This window comes from Alligator sinensis, unplaced genomic scaffold (genome assembly GCF_000455745.1).
Source record: "Alligator sinensis unplaced genomic scaffold, ASM45574v1 scaffold228_1, whole genome shotgun sequence".
In the NCBI taxonomy this organism is placed as follows: Eukaryota; Metazoa; Chordata; order Crocodylia; family Alligatoridae; genus Alligator; species Alligator sinensis.
The window spans coordinates 649,670-670,133 of NW_005842044.1; the positions used below are offsets into that span (position 1 = coordinate 649,670).

Consider the following 20,464-nt stretch of genomic DNA (forward strand, 5'->3'; position numbering starts at 1 on the left):
TATTGAAATGCATCCTGTTTTTGTTAGCCCACCCTTGCAACCTATCCAGGTCTTGCTGCAGTCTTTCCCTCCATACTAGCATGCTCATCTCACCCCAAATTTTTGTATCATCAGCAAATTTGAACAGGTTGCTTTTCACCCCGTCGTCCAAATCGCTGATAAAGAAATTGAACCATGCGGGCCCAAGGACCGAGCCCTGGGGAACTCCGCTGCCCACTTCCCCCCAGGTCGAATATGACCCGTCCACCACCGCCCTCTGAGTACGACCCTTCAGCCAATTTGCAATCCATCTGGCTGTGTAGGCATCAATGCCACAGTCGTCTAGTTTTTTAATGAGGATGGGGTGGGAGACAGTGTCAAAGGCCTTGCTGAAGTCCAGAAAGACTACATCCACGGTGACACCTGCATCCAGTGCTTTTGTGACCTGATCGTAAAAGGCAATCAGGTTGGTCTGACATGACCTGCCCCTAATGAAACCGTGCTGGTTGCCCTTGAGCATCATCCCCGATGCCGGCCCATCACAGATGTGCTCCTTGATGATCTTCTCAAAGAGTTTCCCCAGGATTGAGGTAAGACTGACGGGCCTATAGTTGCCCGGGTCCTCCCTCCTCCCTTTTTTAAAGATGGGGACCACATTGGCTATCTTCCAATCATCTGGCACCTGGTCTGAGCACCACGAGCGCTTGTAAAGCCGTGCCAAGGGCCCTGCAATAACCCCTGCCAGCTCCCTCAACACCCTGGGGTGGAGAGCATCTGGACCTGCTGATCTGAACACGTCCAGCCTCTCCAGAAGCTCTCTAACCCGGTCCTCCTCAACCTTAGGTCTTGAGGCGTTCCCCTCAAGTCCGTCCCCTGTGTATCACTTGCACGCAGCATAACTGCAGTTTTGGGCAGTTCTCCTGGCTGTCCCCAAGAGGAGCTGTAAAGAGTGCTCTGGCCACTGCCCGGTGGGCTTGTGGTTACAGCACCTTTTTTGGGAAGTGAGACATGCAGGTTCAAACCTCCTCTGGGCAAGTGGAGGGGTTACAACATAGGGCTATAAACAGATGTCACCAAATGAAGAGGAACTGCTACATCGGGGTGTGTCCCGGCACAACTGATCCACTTCATTGCGGAAAAAAGATGTTGCTGGATCCGTGTCTATGCCCTAGGTGTAGCAGGGGCCTGATCCTGCAGGACAACACTCAGGGTGCATCTCTATAAATGGGAAAACCCCAGGTATCCCTGTTGGCATAGGTGTGCCCGGGGCTGGAGTATCCAGGGGCACCCTTGCAAGTGGGGGCTTCAAGGGCCTGATCCTATGCACCCCAGGAAAATTAATCTGCAGGGCAGATCAGGTCCTGGGAGAGGTTGCCTGGGGTGTCTGGAGAGTGCAGGCAGCTCCAGGCTGTCCACACTCTTCTGCTTAAAAAAACCCAGATGTCTGCTGCAAAATAGCAGTTCAAATTAATACTACCTCTTGTCACAGCCACAGGTTTGGGCATTTGTGGGATGACAGAGCACGCACATCTGTTTTTTTATTTAAAACTTTTATGTTATGTCAATACCAAAAGTCTTCCAATCTCTGAACAAGTGCCCTAATCACTACACTGTGGGGCTGATAAATGTGAAGGCCCATCCCACTACACTACACTTCCAGCAGATAGGTACGTACCTGAGCCATCCTATTTTGCCACAGATAGAAATAGTCTCTAAATGGGCCTAAATGCCCAAAATTGCTGTTGTGGCTGCTTAAGTGCTACTAAGGCACATAAAGGGAAATAGGATTTAGATCTAAGTGTCTCAGAGATGAATAACCACAAGTTAGAAATGATCCCAGCATACACAGGAAAGAGGATGCAAGAGAAGCACTGGTCCAAACTCTGAATTTCACTGCTTTTCACTGGGAATTTTCCCTGGATGCTCGAGGGGCTGTGCTGATAGCAGTATATATAAAGTGGACCTCACACAAAGCAGCTCCTTGCACAGTAAATATAGTTTACCTACTGGGATGAGGCAAAATTGGCACGGAAGGGAACATATTAGTCGGAGGCAGGGGTATCAAAGTGGCTTGGCCCCCCTGGGCTGGATTCAGATTGAGCAGTGGATTTAGAAGCACAATTTTATACTTGTTCTTGAAAAACCCCCATCTCATCCAAGCTCCTAAACTGGGAAAGGTCTTCTGTATAGCAAGACCACTAAATAATATATTCAGAATATTTTCTGTTTCATTCAGGTTAGATTGTTTTCTATGGGTTTTCTCTTGGGCTCTTTGCACCTAGGTACAGTGCAGCGCATGCATTAACAATCCCTCTTGTTTTCTGCATGTTCCACCAAGGAGCTGTTGAGTTCAAGTCCTCCTCTTGTCCCTTCCCAGCAGCAGAAGCTGCAGTTGACTTGTGACCCCTATTCTTCTCATATGAAGCAGAGACTGTGGCCACCCGGTTTTCTTCCAGATTAATTGAGGTCCCACAGAGCTGTCAAAGTCTCATTGCCTTTTTAGTGCAAGGTGGACTGTGTCAGTCATAACAGGAGATGCCAAGCTGCAATCTGAAAGCAGCACCTTCCCTCCTTGTGAGTTGTTGAGTGCCAGCCTCACTTGATGGATAATTTCTTGCGCCTTTCTGAAGTAGTCTTCTTCACATAGCATGGTTTTTCCATTGTCCCTCCCTTCATTTTCCCAGAAAATGCAGCATTAAGAAAAATTGTAGAAATCCAGAGATGCCATGCACGAGAAATAACAAGTTTCAAATCCCACAAGTCCCAAAGACAAATGAGATCAATGAGCAATGAGTGCAGCAGTTGGCCCCATCCCAAATGAAGGCTGATGAGGTGTTTTATTTCTCCCTTCTTCATAGCTGGACCACCTTTACAGATGTATTTGACTTTAAATTCGACAGTCATCCAGACTCATTCGCACGTGCCTTGGCTTTGGAGAAGTGGAGCCGAGAACTTTTCCAAAGGATCAAAAGGTGAGACACAATTTTTACCACTTCCGGGGCTGTTTGTAATTTTTGCTTTAATAGCCCAACAATGCCGTCAACTTTCATAATAAAGCTGGGCAAATAGAGCTGACAAGCTATGTAACATTTTGCCTTTGATATTTTTCATGGGGAGGCTGTGCATATTTGCAGTCTTAGAAGAACATTTTAATTCTCTGTTGAGGCCACGCACAATTTGTAAGATTTAAACAGATTAATTTAATTGAATTTTGGGACAATACATTTTCTCTTCTCGGTTACAGATTAGCAGAGTAATACTCAGTTACCGCAATGCATTCCAGACCTCATGGGTTTCCCTCACCTCCAGTGGCAACTGCCAGGGGAGGGACGCACTGGCTGGGGAAGTGGCAGCAGCAACTGAAATACAGGGGATGTGAAAGTTGCTGAAGCAGGTGGCTTGTATCTGTGTTTTGCATATGTTGCCCCCCACCAAAGAACATTTCATGCCCTCCCAGGATGCAAGTCCCCCCAGTTTGGGAACCTAATCCTGGAGTATTAGGCTGGAGTATTAGGCAGTCATCATCACATGCCTCTTCCTAGGTTTTCCTGCATTCCTCCAGTCTTCCCGTTGTCTCATTCTCAGGGCATCTCTATGTACAGCCCTGGTCTGAACAATTGTGTGTGACATTATTCAAGCTCAAAAGCATGCTAGATAAATTGCAGGCATAAGTCTTGGGTCCAAAATGTGCATCTTTCATTTAGAAGCAACACTTCTGCGACTAACAAGTTTGAATAAGAAGCCTTCTTTCTTAGCTGCCTGCTTTTTCTACACCTTTTATTTTTTTTCCAGAGATGGGGAACAACATTCTCGGTATGAGCAATGGGGTCAGCAGATAGGAGAAATTGAAATTGAAAATCATCAGAAGAGAGAGCTCTTTCTGAGAGGCATTCGGACCCACTCTTATGGTAACGATATCCCAGTGACTGTGATGAGTAACCTCGCGATTGTTACTTTAACTGTTAATGATGAGAGGATCATGGAAGAGACAGTTGTTACAGCATTCGTGCTCAGATGTGCAACGGGGCAGTTTTGGCAAAATTGTTTTTGTAGCCAAATTGAGGGCTATATAAAGCTGCTTGGTTTGTTCGGTGGGAGTTCATTTTTCTAGCCTATCCCCAGCATTTGCAGGGCAGGACTGGTAGCACCATTTCCAATTTAATTGACAGGCTGGCTTAAAGTGGTTTAAGTGACATTGAAATCAGTGGGATTTAGCAAATGGCTAGTGTTGTGTGCATGATTTAAATAACCACTACCTAACTCCTGGGTGTTTAAGTGACATATACTGCATACATCAAAGGACTGTTAGAATCAAAGGGCTTTCTTCATCCCTCCAGGCAGACAATGGAGTGGACCCAAGAAAGTGTTGCATAGAATTAGGTACAAGAATTACCCTCTTACTAAAGACTGAGGTAGGGTTTGGCTGCTAACAAGATTTGCAGTGAACTTTCAAGTCGGTGTTTCCATTCTGCCCTTCTGCAGGTATCCGAAACTGGGAGGAGTTTTACCGATATGTCATGCTTTTGATGCATTTTGAGGTAGGTCTTAATATGCCATTCTGCACTCTAGCCATCCAATGCAAGCGTCACTCAACTGGAAGGATATATTTGAAGATCTGGTGGTAATTTCCATAGAGCAGGGATGTCATGCATCTAGCCCGGGGTCTGGATCTGGCCTGTGGAGCTGTGACATCCTGTCTGTGAGGCTTCAGGAGAGGTCGGGAAGGTAGGGGCAAGTGAGCCCATGCCTCGGGAGGGGCAGGTCTGGTTTCACACTAGGCTGGACGCTGCATAACGTGATGCTGTGGATGTGTTTGGAGATTACTGCTGGCACTTGAGGCAGCATCAGTTTAGTACAGTTCATGCATTCAGATAAATTCCTGGAAGTCAGTGGTGATGGATGCAGCTGTTAGTTAATCTCGATCATGACATTTAATTTCCTGTAAGGACACATTCCGGATCTTCAAGTAATCTAGGCAAACACATGCTGTATTCGCCTCCCCCCACACAGTGTTTTGCAGCAGCACATTGCTATCCCACAGGCTTTGAAGGACCCAATGCCATAGAGCGCTCTAAGTCTTCTCTGCCCTCCACAGCAGCTTGGTCCTGTACCTGGAGTCATGGATCACAGAATTGCAATTGCAGAAAGTTTCCACAAGTTTCCAACTTTTTGAAGCCTAGTGGGCAGAATCTCTCTTCTCTTCCTTAGTGTTTCTCAAATGACCTTGTCAGGGGGCTTTCCTTAAGTATTAGACCAATGGATCCTGGCTCTGTCTCCTCGAAACTGAGGGTTAATTTTTGGTACAAATCTATTCCTTGAGCTCCCCTAGTCCACTCAATGTCCTGAAATATTTAAGAAACCTCAGTTTTGATTCTTTCGGTATCAGGGAAATAGCAGCAGGAAACCGTGCTCGTGTTTCGGACCTCGCCCCAGCTCATTTATGCTTATTTTGCTCCCCTGTTGCTTTCTCTTTGCTTCTTTGCAGTGCACCTTGTTTTGATCCGGGCACCGATCGCTGCCCGTTTTGGCCAAAGCCTCCGATAAACCCCTGCACTGAATCAGCGGACTTGAAGCTGCACTGATTCAAACCAGCCAGTGTTGTGAGCTGTTGTGTTTGAGTAGTCTTAGCCCTCCTAAATGAAGGACACAGCAAACATTTGCCCATGGCTTGTTCAGCTTTCATTCCTTTGCTGTGTTTATTTTTGGTGGCTCTGTTGAAGGGATGTATGCCAACAAACAGTGGGAATGATGGGCTGGGCAGAATTATTAACCACGGCATCCCAATAGACCCTGGAAACCCACCTTGGGTCTAGTGCCAAGGAAATGCTTCTTCAAAGGCCCTCCTAGTGTAGATATAGGTATGGCAAGCCCTGATGTCTCTACTGGAGGTGGCACTTGAAGACGTACCCTTGAAGACCCTGCCCATGTACATGTGAGCAGATATCACCGCATGCTTGGATGAGGAAATGCAGCAGCTGCTTTGCTCAAACTGACAGCAATGCACCAGCGTCTCATAAAATATTGCTGATCCCTGGAGTATCTGATTCCTATCACGAGCGGTACCCACAGCGCTTTTATTCTCATAGTCAGTAGCATAACTATGGTGGGGCAACCAGGGCAGCAGCCCCAGGCACTGACTGGAGGGGGGAGAAAAATAGCAGCTGCATAGCTACACTGGCAGCACAGTGACAGCTGGATGTCACCACTGCCTCTATGTGTCACAGCTGCCCGGGGTGCCAGCTGCCTCGTTACACCCCTCCCAGTCAAAGTTAATGATCTCCTTGCACAACTCATTAAAAGCCATGAAAATATTTGCTTTGATAAATAATTGCTCACTGCTGGCAGAGGGCTAGCATCTCCTTCTCTGTATGCAGCATGGACCAGGCACATACTCACACCGGAAAGACCTGAAAGGAACCTGCTAGGGAGCTTAAGGGTGGGGTGGAAATCTGGCAAAGTGAGGGTGCCATCAGTTCAAGTTTCTATAGTCCTTGCCTGTGGGTCTTCTCTTGTTTCCTGCTCTTGCCATTGCTTATGCTCCTCCTATTCCTGCTTCTGGTTCTCCAATTGATCCTGGTCGGTGTCCTCCCCCCACACATCTTCCTGGCTTTTCCACGCAATGCCATTATGCTGTCTGCAGCACCATCTTTCATCATTACACACCCTTGTGTAACCAGATAAAGCTGTCAGTCAGCATCTGCTTTCATGCATCTGCTGGATCAAAAGTGGTCCTCGGTGTGTCTGGTTTGCATTGTCTGCCCATCACGTTCTGTCTGGGGCCTTTTCATAGACGACACAGCGAGTCAAGTGCTAGCAATTTTATATCCAGAATGGTTGGCAACACAGAATGATAAAATGCTGCATAACCCCAGTCTTCTCTGGGGTCTACTTATTTTATGAAGTCTGGAGATTTCTTCAGTGTGCAGCACATAAGATATAATTTGATCAAGCACGTTGGGAACAGCTGGTGGATTCAAAATAGCAGATGTCTCAGCTAGCTCGAGCAAGTTAGAATAGTTTCATCTCCCTGTGCCTGAAGGAGGGTGTTTATGCCCAAAAGCTTGCAAAGAACAAAGTTTCTAACTATTTAGTTGGTCTAATGAAAGATATGACATTTACCCAAAGGACCTTGTCTGCTTGTTTCATCTCAGACCTTTTTCTTGCAGGATGGGACCTCGGCACACCTAACAGTTCTTTGTAAACCAGCAACTACAACACAGTAAGTAGGTTCAAGGAGTTTGTGTAAAAGATACCTTCAAAACTGCAGCAAGTTGCACCCTTAGAAGACCATGAGACACCCCTTGTTCTGCACCTGCACGATCAGATTTTCTTCCACATCACACCTGGATGTCCAAGGGGTAGGGGTTGGGGGGGAAGTTTGCCTCTACCATTTTGTGGTTGCCAGTAACCTTAGGAACAACTTTCACTTTTTGTTATTTGTTGACTCAGTTTACATCATTCACTTTTCTGCCTTATTGTCACAAGTCAAGGATTTCTAGGCATGTACGTTCTGCCATTGACCCACAGCTAATGACACAGGAAAGATTAGAGACAAGCATTTAAATCCTGGCCTTTTGTAGCCGGGGTGAAGCTAGCATTGCACCAGAAAGCTTAGCACTTTGCAAATTGCTTCAAGATTTCCTAACATTAATAAATGTACAACTATAGGAAACATTAGATTTTAGTGGTAGACAAATCATGACGCAGGCAGGTCCAGCAACTTTCCCAAAGACCCAAGTAATGGAGTGAATCTTGCTGGGAAAAACTCAGCAGTGCTAATTACCAGTCCTGCCCTGAGTAACCGTGAGAGCAAGTGAAGAATCAGGAAAGTTAAAGTCAGATATACCCGAAGTTCCCAAATGAACTAGAGTAGAAAAAAGAATGCGTGCAATAGTTGTTCTCCTACCACGTTTGATTGAGATGCTAAAAGTTCCCCTCCCTTCTTGTTTTGTAGGTTAACCTCACCCTTTCCCAGGTCCCCCATACTGTGAGTTCCCAGTTCCCCAACTGTGTGGCGCTATCCCTAGATATTTCTCCTTCCCCTATTCCCCTGGCCAGTGCCGTATCTGGACTCCTGGCAGCCCTGGGTGAACTTTTAGTATCAGGCTCCCCTTTGCCAGAGAGAATGATTTTTTTATTGCAAAAGTCTTTATCACATCTATGGTATCAATGTCTTTAAATAATTCGTTCTCCATTGATAACGTTGCCATTCCTGTATATGCACAATATTAAAACTTTATTTTTTGCAATTTTTTTTTTCATTTTCAGGCCCCCTCTCTATCCAGGTCCCAAGCGGCCCATGGGTTCACCTATGCCTGCGTCTGGGTTTGCCCCTGGCAGCTCTGTTCACCTGCCTCTTTCGCAGTCTTCCTACAATGTCTTCTCTTAGTCTTGTCTCTTCTCTTGCCTGTTACTGGAAAGTAGATTAGTTGTTCTTTCTTCCTTTTTTCCCTAGCACTCATCGCTGCTCAGCCTACATATCCCAGGGCTCTTCTAGGAGCCGCCTGTTTTCGGTTCAGGTTTGAACCATTTTCTGCAGTCTGTCTTAAACAGCCAGCACTTGGTTTCATTAAAAAGGTCATTAGTTTTGACTGAGCTTTGGATTTGTTCTTGTTTTCCTTCAGCCTTGCCGTTGGCTATGTTCTTTTCCCAAATGGGAAGAAAGCCGGTATTGACTGGACCGATGCCTCGCTGGCTGAGATGGCTGATGATGGTATTATTAAAGACACATACAGGGTCAGCTTCACTGCAGGCAAGTTAACTGAACTCAGTTTACCATCACCTTCATACTTTTTTCAAGATCAAATTAATATCTTTAGCATCTAGGAAATAACTTTGCTGAAAGCTGGTAGAGACATTTAGGAGAATTTTCCTGGATATGTCATGGAGAAACCGCATTTTCGGAGCTCTCATTACTGTAATTTGATTTCTCATTTTGGTTTTATTTTGCATGATTTCATCTGTCCAGGCACCACGCACTTTTCACCTGCCGCATCTGTCATGTCTCTGAATGATCAAGTGATCCGTCACTTCTATAAGCATTTATACATGCTTCATATGTTAAGCATGGGATATTGCTGTTGCCTCCAGTGAGACTACTCACATACCTAAATATAAGCATGTGGAGCATTCACTGCAAGACCAGGACATTAGATAACGGTCTAAAGCACATAATCCCTATTTTTGTTGAGGATTTCTGCTCCAGTTCATCTAGTTTTGGAATAACCCGTGCAGTTTCCAGTTTTCTTTGCTCGGAGTTCATGTTTTGGACTAGATGCCAACCTCTGTAGTCCCTAAAATGCTGAACAACCAAGTACCTTCTAAAAAAATATACATAGCACGTGTGAGAAATATTTAAAAAATACAAGGGGTTGGAGAACTGTTTAAGAATATGCAAAAGCTCTTGCTTGATTCATCTTGCCAAATTGCTGTCATAAATCCAAGGAAACCATCTTTTTTCACCTTAACACAGATGGCAAGTCCTTCAGCGTTTGTGCTACACTTGACAAGGAAGCTCGCCCCATGGTGTATAATGGTTTAATTGGGAAAGGAGTATTCCACGAGTGTATTGCTGATTTCCAGCTGAATTCTTCGCTTCGAGGCTGGGGCCTGGTTGAATGTTATTACAGGTAAAATCACAAGTAAAAACAGAGACATTATTCTGGTAACGCCAAGCGGATCTGAGTGAATACGGCCACCGGGGATCTACAAACATATGTTCAAATAAAATGCTCAGTCACCGAATAGGATCAAATATGAATGTATTTGTTGTGTGTGTATTTGTAGTTGTTCTATTTTGAATTGTACACAGGCCAACCCATGGGGAGTTTGGACTGGATCAACCTTGCTTGGATCAAGCAAGTCGTTGTTCAAAGGATTGCTTATGCAAAGCAAATAAGTCACAAGCTTGTGCAAATGTGTATCACTGTGCGTGTTGAATCTAAAGAAGGAGTAATACAGACAGCTTGGTACCTCCTCCTGTTTTCTGAAGTGGGAAGGTATTTTGGGAGTATAAATAATAGCATGGCCGGGATGATCCTGCCTTGAGCAGGGGGCTGGACTAGGTAAGCTTGTGAAGTCTCTTCCAGCCCTACTTTCTGTGTTGCTTGGGGACCGTGTCATGTTATGGAAATAATGCAACAGGAACATTATCCATTCACAAGCAGCATACTAGGGGCTGAAGACTGTTCACCCACAAGATTTGTCCAGTCATAACTGGAAATTGAGAAAATATTAAAATCCCAGTTTATGCGTGAGTTGTACTTAGGAAAACTACAATCCATTCTTCACACTATGGTGCTGTGGAGCGTGATTATTTCTTTCATTGCAGAAGCCACTAAAAGACTAAGGCCAAGTTGTCTGAGAAGTGGACAGTAATGCTGGGGTCTAGAGGCAATGTAGAGTGCCACTTTTCAGAAGATGGGTGCTCAGGTTTCTTTGGCAAGCTCGGGCCAATATACAGTAGCTCAAGATTTTCCTCCAAACAAATAAGTAAAACCACAAAGTGTATTTGAAAAATCTTGGCCTAAGACTGCTGCAGGTTTCCAGCTAAACTGGGTATGTTCACAAGCTGATCAAGACCAGTTGCAAAGGAAACACAGTATTTGGATAACGGTCCCGGAAAAACTTTTCATTAGGGCACAGCGGTTCTTTTTTTTTTTTTTTTCCATAAAAGCAAACACTAGGCCACTTGGATGCACGCCATCAGTGCTTAATTAGACAATACTGAGCATTTTCCTAGGAACTGGTGTAGCTGTCTCCTGCTACTCCCTAGCTTGTAATGAATCCTGTGACTCAAGTTTCTTGGCAACCTTTCTTGGCAAAAGGTTGTTTCATACCCCTCCTTCCTGAGCTAACATACACCACTTATGCATTTCCAGAGATGAAGTTGGAGACCTGGTTCCTTACGTTAATTCTCCACTAAAGCTGAAGGAGCCATCACTGCCTGCCAGCTCCAAGTTCGTGGTGTCCTTCACTGAAGAGCACTCGCAGTGTACCAAGGAGGTTGGGGGCAAAGGAGCTCAGATAGGGCAGCTCACTCGCTTACAGGGGCAACTTGAGAATCAGGTGAGCTGATCTCAAAGAGGAACATATAGCAACCATTAACTCAGTGGTTCCCTGGCTTTGTGGGTTTGCAGGATAGTTGGTGTTGTGATACAGGCACTTTGTCCCTAGAAGTCACCGCAGACTGATGATACGAGGGTCTGTGCGCTGTTATACTCAGGAGGATCTTGGACTTTGACCTTGACACAAAATTGCACAAGATGCAGAACCAGGAATAGAAAGAGAGGCTGGCAGTGTTCCCCAAAAGGGATGTTAATCAAGGCATCCAAAGCTATAATGCTATGTGCCAGTGATAGAGAAGAATGTCAGCCCTACTACCGTTATCAAGAGAAAAAGTTAATGATTTATATCTCAGCAAGATGCATGTTGGAAATAAGCTACAGTTCTCATAGCAGCAAAAAGTTATCACCTACCATCAAGCATTCAAAGTGCAATGTTCTGCATTATTATAATAAATCAATAATGAACGAAGTTTGAAACTAAATTGTGAAAGTTCTTGGACTAAAACCAAGCTTAAAAACATGGTAGTTCTTCATAATTAATTCTTGGGCAGTTCGTAAAATCAGACGGTTTTTAGAAGAACGAGAACCCTGGGAATTTTAACCTGTCTTTTCAGAAATTTCTGCAGGTAAAAATGCACTCGTGGTTGTATGTTTAATGTGGAAGTGCAGTTATCCTAACTGTGAGAGCAAAGGTATATGCAAATGATTAGGCAAAAGTTGCTTGCACGCATAATAACTGACATGGCATATACAGTTGTGGTCATGACGTGTGCAAATTTGGCATGCTTTTTTTGCACAAACTTTTCTGCCAGACTTGCTCTGGATGTCTGAGGTTGATATACTGTAGTAACAGCTTTCATACGCAATGTGATCCACATTATGCTTTTCAGTTCATAGTCCCCCCAGGCTTCTGTGTCACGGTATTAGCATTGGAACATCACATAAAGCAGAACCAGGCGCTCCAAGAAGCTGTGAAAGAGCTCACCCAAGTGGCCTGGTAAGATGGACTTATCTGCAGGTATTTCTTGTGTGTCGCTGGATAGGATTCATGCTTTATCTTCAAGGTTTGGGGCCTTCAGAATTTCCTGCATTTACTTAAAAATAGAATACATTTTTTTTAAGTGAGTGTCACACTTAGAAGGAAACCTATTCTCCACGGTGGTCTTGTCCTTAGAATTTGCTGACAGATTCAAGCACACTGATTTAGCACCAACAACATCGACATGATAGTCTCAAACCTCACTGTATTTCTGACCAAAATTAAACTTGCCACGGTTCACAATATGTTTTCAGTGCCAATTTTTTGGTTTGTAAGAATAAGAATGGAGGCAGATGGAGTTATTTTAGTTTGATATCCATTTTGTTATTTTTTTTTCCAGTAAAATTAAACCAGGAAATCTCCAGGAGCTTTGCAAAAGGTAAAACCTGTACATCAGATCCATTATATCTTTATTTCTCTTCCCTGCTCCTTTGCAGTTGGAACTGAGATGACTCATTTAGGACTATCAAATGGGATGGCAGGAAGCTCTCTTTGATCTATAAAATCTTGGTAGCAGATGTTGGAGCTCCTTCAGAGACAAGGAGGGCCATGAAGGCAGTAAGACCAACATGGTTTTCCTATGCAAGAAGGGTGGGATTTGAGAAAACCATACATGTACTTCCCAAATTCTGTTCAGCACAATCGGCTCCTGTGGTTCAATGCTGAGAATGGGTGTGAGAGTTGGGGAAAGGGTGGTAGATATAAGATAGACACGTGGGAGTTCACATGAGTCCACTACTCAGCACCACCAGGCCAATGTGGAGATCCGGATGCTTAGCACTTCTCAGACTAGACTCAGAGATTTGTTGGCGGTCATGAATTACAGGAACCTTGTCTTAACTGCATCAACAAGGATCAAAGCACCCGTTAATTGTATGAATTTATGTTTCATTGGCAGGCGATGCTAATTCAGTCTGCTCTGTGTGCCACAGATGCTCTGAAATGTTCAACGCCACCAGGCTCTCCCGTGAGATAGAAGATGCTGTGCTTCAGCGGCTAGAGGAACTGGGGTTACAGCAGGAGCTCCTAGCAGTCAGGCCCAGTCCTGTTGGAGAAGACACAACAGACAAGGCTGCCGCTGGACATCTCCAGTCAGAGCTGGGAATTAAGGGGAGACAGCAGGTAAGGTGGCTTCCTCTGGGCGACAACCGCTGTTCTCTTTGCTGCAGTGTGCAAGGAAGGTTTCTGTATCCCTGTGTCAGCCCCAGCCATGCTATAATTACCCATGCCAGCTAGATGACAATTAGCCATGCTCCAATCACACCTTATCTTTGCTGTGCAGACATCCCTGAAATCTTCTCATATCTCAACCAACCTACTGTGTTCTTCATTATCCCTTCATTGCATTTTTTATGTCTTGGGATCAAGAGCAGAAAATCCACTCAGTCGGGCTTTCTAACTAAAGTAGCAATGGAGTGACTACGCTCCACTCGTAGTACATTCGAATGGGAAAGTGGGATCTGCATAGGGATGACAAGGTTGGATTTAGCAATATGAAAACTAGGCTGAATATCAGGGGAAATATTGCTAACTGTGAGATGCATTAGTCAAAGAAAAAGATAGACTCTCTACTGCCTCATTATTTAATGGTAATGTCCATAAAGGACCACTCAGAAAACTTTAATAGGAATCAATGAATGATACGGTTAAAAGTGGATTAGTTACTGCACTTAACTTCTGGGCCACCATTTGAAATCAAGCCTCAATGCAATTTAGGTTAATTCCTTTTGGAAGGGGCTAAGATAAATCAAGTTTAATCCACTGAATAAAAGTGTCCACACAGGAGGACCAAGCAGCCGAGGAGACAGATGGAGGATTTCTTCTTTTCTCACCTCTCTGGCTGAGAGGACACATAGGTGGCTCAAAGAAATGGAGAATACAGAGCTTTGCTTGAATGCTCAGTTGCAAACTGTGTAGGTGTTATTTTCCCCATAAGCTGGGCCCAGTCCTGGGTGGTGCTGCATGGTGCGTGATGGTCTGGGTTGTTTTTCATCGCAGGTGTGTGGGGCGATTCTGGCCTGCTGGGCCTCTCTGTACTCATTCCCGGCTGTACGGTATCGCCATCAAAGAGGACAGCTGATCCCGTCACTCATGGGGGTTGTCATCCAGCAAATGGTGCCAGCTGAGGCTGCAGGTGAGATGCTTGGGTGTACACCGGTGCTCAGCCCTCAGTTTTTTTCTCTTGGTTTTGTACATGGACTTTGTGTGCTGCTGCAGCAGCCTTGGAGGTCTCTGATCAACCCATGCAGCGGCTTGGCTAGTATATCGGCATAGCATTAGCTCCATTGCCTCAGTCTCCCACCGTACCACTGAGTGCTACTACGGCTATCATCAGAGCACAGGACGGTGGTTGGATTCATTCGTTGGGGGCCTTCTCCCTTGCTTCATGTGGCTAAAGGTCATTGACTTCAGGGTTTTTTTTTCATGCTGTATTCACTGTGCAGAGCTGGCAGTATGAAGGGAAAGACTGAAGAACAGGAATTGGATGTAGATGTGTCTACGTCTACTGCCTACTAATGTTGCCCAGTGCTTCTTAGTATGAGACCCAGTTTCCAGTTCCTTGTGGCTTTGCCAGAAGTTAACCATTTGAATTGAAATGATGCATGTTGAACCATTTGAACATGAAATTATGTGACTGTCAGCCTTAATATATTCTTTAATTTTTGTGTGTGTGTTAAGGAGAATGGATAATTTCAGTTAAGGACAATGGATAATTCACAAGGAATACATTTTTCCTGTTTATTCGCTTGTAGTTTCCTTCTTTGAGACCACCCACAAGAAAATTACTTCTTGTTTTCCACATTTTATTCAGGGTTCATGTTTATTCAATGATATTTTTTGCTCTGGTGTTAAGGGTTTGCTGTGTTTAGATACAGTGGGTCCAATAAAAGATCACCCCAAAAAATTCTTGCCTCTATTATTTGATACTCGAGGTTCAGATTGAGCTACTTAACTGCAATCGCTCAGAGAAGTTATATGATATTATTTGCAACCCCTTCTACGTACAGCTTTGAAATTTGCTCGCCATGAGTTTTTGTCATAGTAAAACTCAATATCACCAGTGTGAACATAAGCAACTCAGGCCTGGTTGAGGTAAAGCCACTTAAGATTGTAGGCAGACATCTTCTGTCAATACTGCTTTAGGTTTTATTTCCAGTAAGCATTTTGTCGTCATTCATTTTTTTCTTCCCCATAAAATATCCATTTCAGGAACGCTGTTCACTTGTGACCCACTTACGGGACATCCTGGGAAGATTATCATTAAAGGCAACTATGGAATTGGGGAGGTTAGTGAAGACCTTTGCTGTTTAAATATAATTTGGGAGCCATTGGGAGAGAGAGGATAACAAGGATGTTACTGGTACTGCTCTTTTGTACATCTGATCTGTTGGTTTGTTAGGGAGTTGCTTCATAGTTATTCAGTCCTTTGAAGGTGGGAACGTGTATTCCCCACACCTCTAATTCAGGCTGCTTATTCTTCAAGAACTGATTGTGATTCCCAGCCGTGTTGGTCACTTGCTCGGTTCAAGCGTGCTGTTCTCGCTCTGCGGAGGCAAGTTCCTCGGCCATCTCCTTTTCTACCAAGGAGAAGTTCTGCAAAGCCTTGCTGCATTTGAAGTCCTTTCTCCTTGGAAAGAGGGATTTGGGGTGAAATGGAGAAGACAGAGGATGTGTGGTCAAGTTGAAGAGCTGAAAGGTCATCTGGGTTCATCACTCCATAATTCAAGACTTCCCTACCCTGCTGCTTACACAGGGCCAACCCTCCTCAAACCAAGAAGACCTCTGCAGAGCACTGTTCAAGCAGCTGACAACATTTCTGTTGGTGAAGCAAAAAAGAGATAGCACTGAATGCAACTTCCAGTTACCTTCATTTGTTCCCTTGAAACACAACAGAGGGAGGACTGGAGTGCTCTTGAGTTGTGTTGTGCTCGTTGTTGAAGCATGTGGACTTTTGCTTGAGTATAATGGCCAACATCTTGAGTCTCAGCCTTTTCTGTCTGAACTGTCCATAACCTACAGTCATCAATGTGTCTGGAGCCCACGGAAGAACCATGTTATATTTAGCATAAATCACGTCCCAAACCCCACCTTTGAACCATGTAAAGTGGTCCTCTGCCACAGCTCCCACCCCGGTGGAAAGAATCACCCTGGGAAGCAATCCCGCAGCCCAAGAAAACAGGAATTCCAGAAGCATTATGGGTCTAATGATGAGCATTTAAAGATTTGACAGAAAGCAGTAAAATGGAGGAAGCTCACAGCCAGGAGTGCAGTGTACCATACTGTTCTGCGCCGGTCTGGCACAAAGAAATACAGTCAGAGGGTGGTGATAGCAGTGCCTTATTGCATCTGGGCTTCAGGGGACCTGGAGAGAGGCTGAACACCTGCTATTCTGATTACAGCCAACAGGCCAAATCCTGAAGCAACTGAAGACTTGCGACTCTCACTGGAGCTGTACATAGGCTGCCTTTATTGGCTCCACTTAAAGAGATGTGCTATTCAAGAGAGTGCTTTGTGGAGGGGTTAGGGTGGAATTGGCATCCTAGGCATTTAGCAGCAGTCTCCCCCTAGCCACAGCAAATACTTTCCTAATGTTCGCATCAGTCTACCCCTAGCCACAGCAAATACTTTCCTAATGTTATTTCCCTGCATTGTCTTCTTTAAATGTATATCTTAGCATGCATCCCTTGCATAGCAAATCACGTTCTTTGGGTGAATCTGATATCTTTTATTAAACCAAATTAAATAGTTGGAAATTTTTTTTTGCAAGCTTTCAGGTTTAAAATGATATCAGAGTTACCTTGTCTGCCTATGTCCTTAGACCAACATGGCTACAACCCACACCCCTGTTGTATAACTAATATCACTTGAAGGGTCCAAGATGTATTTGCATGCAAGATGGAAACTTATTTTTTTCATTTAGGTTTTAGTTTTACAGTTGGAAAAGCCAAGTCACTTATTGAATCCCTAAGAGCTCCATGGAGAGGAATAATTTACGACAAAATGCACCGCCTGGCTGAATTTTCTCTGAAAAGCAATGATTTACTCAGCAAATAGCTCCCAAAAAAACTGCCTAAAATTGAGCTCTCTGTTCAACGCTGAACTGAATTTGAGATTATCCAAGTAGAGTGATTGAAAGAAATCCTTTGGGAAAAAAACTGAGCGTCCACTAAGAGTCCCGCACTGATTCCTTAAAAATTCACTCTCTTTTTTGAGTGAAAGTTGCTCTTCACGGGGCTTTTTGAATTAAAGCATCGAAACGTAAGTAGAAATGTAGGAGTGTAAGGATAGGAATCGGTCTCTCCTACAGGAACCATTGTAGAGGCTGTGTGGATTTACCCATCAGATGCACTGCGCTTTCACAGTTTGGGTATTTTTTCCTGCAATGTCTTTAGCATTCATGCGAGACAGGAGAGGACTAGTCCAGACTACAAGCGAGGTGCAAGTGAAGTTCATTCTAATCTGGCTATAAACTTTTACAGTGTATTTTAAATCAAAGGGAAGAGGCCGAGAACAGCTAAGTGGCTTTCAAGCTTTCTTGAAAGAATTAAGTCCTCCGGGGAGTAATTTACCTAACAAGCTCTTTGATCCAGTTATAAATAACACCACTGACCGAGACCTACAAAAGCAAAGGCATCTGCTCAGTTTACAAGTGATATGTTTTATATACTTAGAGAAAGCAACAGTGAATGCTCTTTTTCTTTTCCAAAGGAGAGGCAAAACCCTGACAGTTGCCAGGCGGATTATTGTGGTCTCCAAGAATAATATTTCTTGGCGCCCCTATGCTCAGCGCTTCTCCATTATTCTTTCAATGTGCTCGAGGGCTCTGCAAGCTGGGACATATTCAGAGGCCTTCATAGAGATGCGGGGGGCTAACCTGTACCACCTAGGTTGTAACAGGTTGATCGGTTTATAAAAAAGTAAAGCAGCAGCAGTTTGGGAAGGGTGTGATCCCGATGAGCCTGGAAATGCAATTATATGGGAATGGAGATGGCTTTCTATAGAGTTTATTGCCATTTCCTCCAAAGAAGTATATTAGTCTGAGAGCACCATAGGTCAAATCCACTCAGTCAATAGCTATTTCCACATGTTACAGCATAACTACTGTCCGAGAACAGAGGATCGTTTTGAACCATGAGCTGTTCCTATGGGAAAGGAATTGTTTGTGGCCTTGATACAATGGTGCCACGATCGAGGAAAGTTACCAAGTTACACCTCTATGCCATATGCCATCGTCAGTCTTTCTGTTTGGAAATGGGTAGTGATAGCACAAGGTAGTGCTGTCACGAGTTTTTCTTTTGCATAATGAATTTGATGAGTTCTGATGCATTTCACAGTGGGTGGGGAGCACCTGTTGTCCCCGTGGAAGCACAAAAAACCACCAGCAGTAGGGTGGTAGATCTTCTTTCTTTGTTTTTTCTTCTCCTCAGTCCACAGTAACTAGCAACATGGAGCCCGATACAATCACTCTCCTCCACAGCCCAAAAAGCGGACTCCAGGTCACCAGTAAGAAGATTGGATCGAAGAAGCAATATGTCCATTTGAGCGGTGAGTGTTGTGGTGTGTCTGCGTTTTTTGTCTGCGCGCAGATTCTCTCTTTAAATCAGAACACACATGGCCTTGGCTTTGCATAGTGATGCCTGCAGGAAGAAGTAGTTAGCAAACTGCACACCCAGGTGGGTCAGTGATACAGGATACCTTACAGAGCCTGGGGATCCAGACTACCTACTGGCATTAGCTTCACACGTTGGTACTTTTGGCCACTCCAAACAGTCCTCTCTGCTTAAGAGGTAGTCGCCACATCTCTTTTAGAGATACTCATATGCATCTATTCCCGTTGTATCTTAGCCTCTCACAGAAGTTAATATAATCATCTTAACAGCACTAGGGTGAGGTAAGTCAGTATGTATTACCATTTTACCAAGGGAGACATTGGGACGTGCACAAAAGGGATTGATTTCAGGGGGAACTACACACCTAACTCCTTCCTTACCCAAGGAGGTTTTTGTGGTGGAACAAAAACTAGAACCCAGGTGTCTCAGTCCCTAGTCTGGCACGCTAACCATTAGGCTTGTCTTCCCTCTCTTAAAAATCTTCCTCCTCGAAACATGAATTTGTTTCTCACTCAACTGTGCTGCGTAATTACAAGTTGGTGGTGGTACCATGATGCTAGAGGACTCTCACCCTACAGAGACCTCCCAATGCTGCATTTCTGATGACATTATTCTGAAGGTGGCTGGCCTTGCTCTTTGGGTAGGTGTGTCTACTTGCATTTTACAGACTTCAGCTTCGTTATGGTCGCCATGCCGAATCATAATTATTTGTTTGTTAAAGGTGAGAAAAGCATATGGATCTGCAAGGGATATTGAGTGGGCTGTGAAAGAAAACCTCATCTACTTCCTTCAGGTGAAACTAAAAACCAGGCTCTTCCTTGGCTTCTCTTTGGCTTTCATCACTACTATCTGAACATCTCCTGTACATCCAGGACTTAGTCTCCACAACACCCAGTGGGGCAGGGAGCTATCATTAACTATTGTTAACAAAGAGTTTTACAGATGAGTAATGGAGGCAGGTGCTGGTGACACTGAGTCCCACTGGGCATGTCTACTCGAGATGCTAAGCTGCCGTAGCAATGCACTATGGTGTCGTAGCATCCATTGGCAAAAACCGTGACACCATTGCTACATCACCATAGCAATGCATTCCCTCATTATAGCTCATTGCTATAGCCATGGAGAGGCCAAAAATAACTGTGCAGCTGGCATGGTGCAGCATGGGCTGTTATTGTGCCGTCATTACCGTACCATGATGTTGTACTTCCTTTTGGAAGTACTAAATCATGGCACAGTAACAGCCTGCCCTGCGCTGTGCGTGCCGCGAACGGTTATTTTTAGCAACTACTTTGCTGTAGTGTTGTGCTGTAGTGGGGGCGTGCACCACTATGGTGAAGTAGCTCCTAGTTGCATGTAGGTGCACGTGGACACTACGTTGCTGTAGCGTGTTGTGCCCTGTATTTATCAAAACCATCCAGGTCCCAGTTTTTACTTCCTCAGTCTCATTTTGCTGCCGTTTTAAGGCTGGTGGCTTCCTGTCCCCAGAGCTAGTGATGGATTCATGTAGACCTGACTCAGTAGCCAGGACCTTCTTCCTACCTGCACATTGCATGACTTGCATTTCTACTCTGTAGTATGTTTTTACTTAGCTTGGTGGACCCTCAGGAGATTGCACTGGTTACTTGCCTCTAAAACCAGCTTTGCCTACCACAGGTCAATAAACGGGTAAAACCACAGGGATACAAATGTTTTTGTCCTCTGTTGAGGAACAGGATGATGGAGTCTTCAAGTGCAGCATCATTTGTTGAACTTTCTGTATGAAGGAGGGA

General features: G+C 44.6%; 1 protein-coding gene across 4 annotated transcripts in view; it reads left to right on the plus strand.

The window, feature by feature from the left end:
• Positions 1 to 20,464, plus strand: part of LOC102384026 (putative phosphoenolpyruvate synthase) — a 45,855-nt gene that overhangs the window by 7,056 nt on the left and 18,335 nt on the right. For 2 of the 4 annotated variants that reach the window (XM_025203120.1, XM_025203118.1), the window contains exons 5-19: positions 2,838 to 2,951; positions 3,772 to 3,887; positions 4,462 to 4,517; positions 7,146 to 7,198; positions 8,604 to 8,731; positions 9,452 to 9,608; positions 10,860 to 11,046; positions 11,936 to 12,042; positions 12,425 to 12,463; positions 13,017 to 13,206; positions 14,083 to 14,218; positions 15,295 to 15,371; positions 18,513 to 18,630; positions 19,232 to 19,335; positions 19,417 to 19,488. In XM_025203120.1, the coding sequence (XP_025058905.1) occupies positions 2,838 to 2,951; positions 3,772 to 3,887; positions 4,462 to 4,517; positions 7,146 to 7,198; positions 8,604 to 8,731; positions 9,452 to 9,608; positions 10,860 to 11,046; positions 11,936 to 12,042; positions 12,425 to 12,463; positions 13,017 to 13,206; positions 14,083 to 14,218; positions 15,295 to 15,371; positions 18,513 to 18,630; positions 19,232 to 19,335; positions 19,417 to 19,488 (1,654 nt within the window). The remainder of the gene's footprint in view (positions 1 to 2,837; positions 2,952 to 3,771; positions 3,888 to 4,461; positions 4,518 to 7,145; positions 7,199 to 8,603; positions 8,732 to 9,451; positions 9,609 to 10,859; positions 11,047 to 11,935; positions 12,043 to 12,424; positions 12,464 to 13,016; positions 13,207 to 14,082; positions 14,219 to 15,294; positions 15,372 to 18,512; positions 18,631 to 19,231; positions 19,336 to 19,416; positions 19,489 to 20,464) is intronic. The other 2 variants (XM_025203119.1, XM_025203121.1) reach the window with 2 other exon arrangements.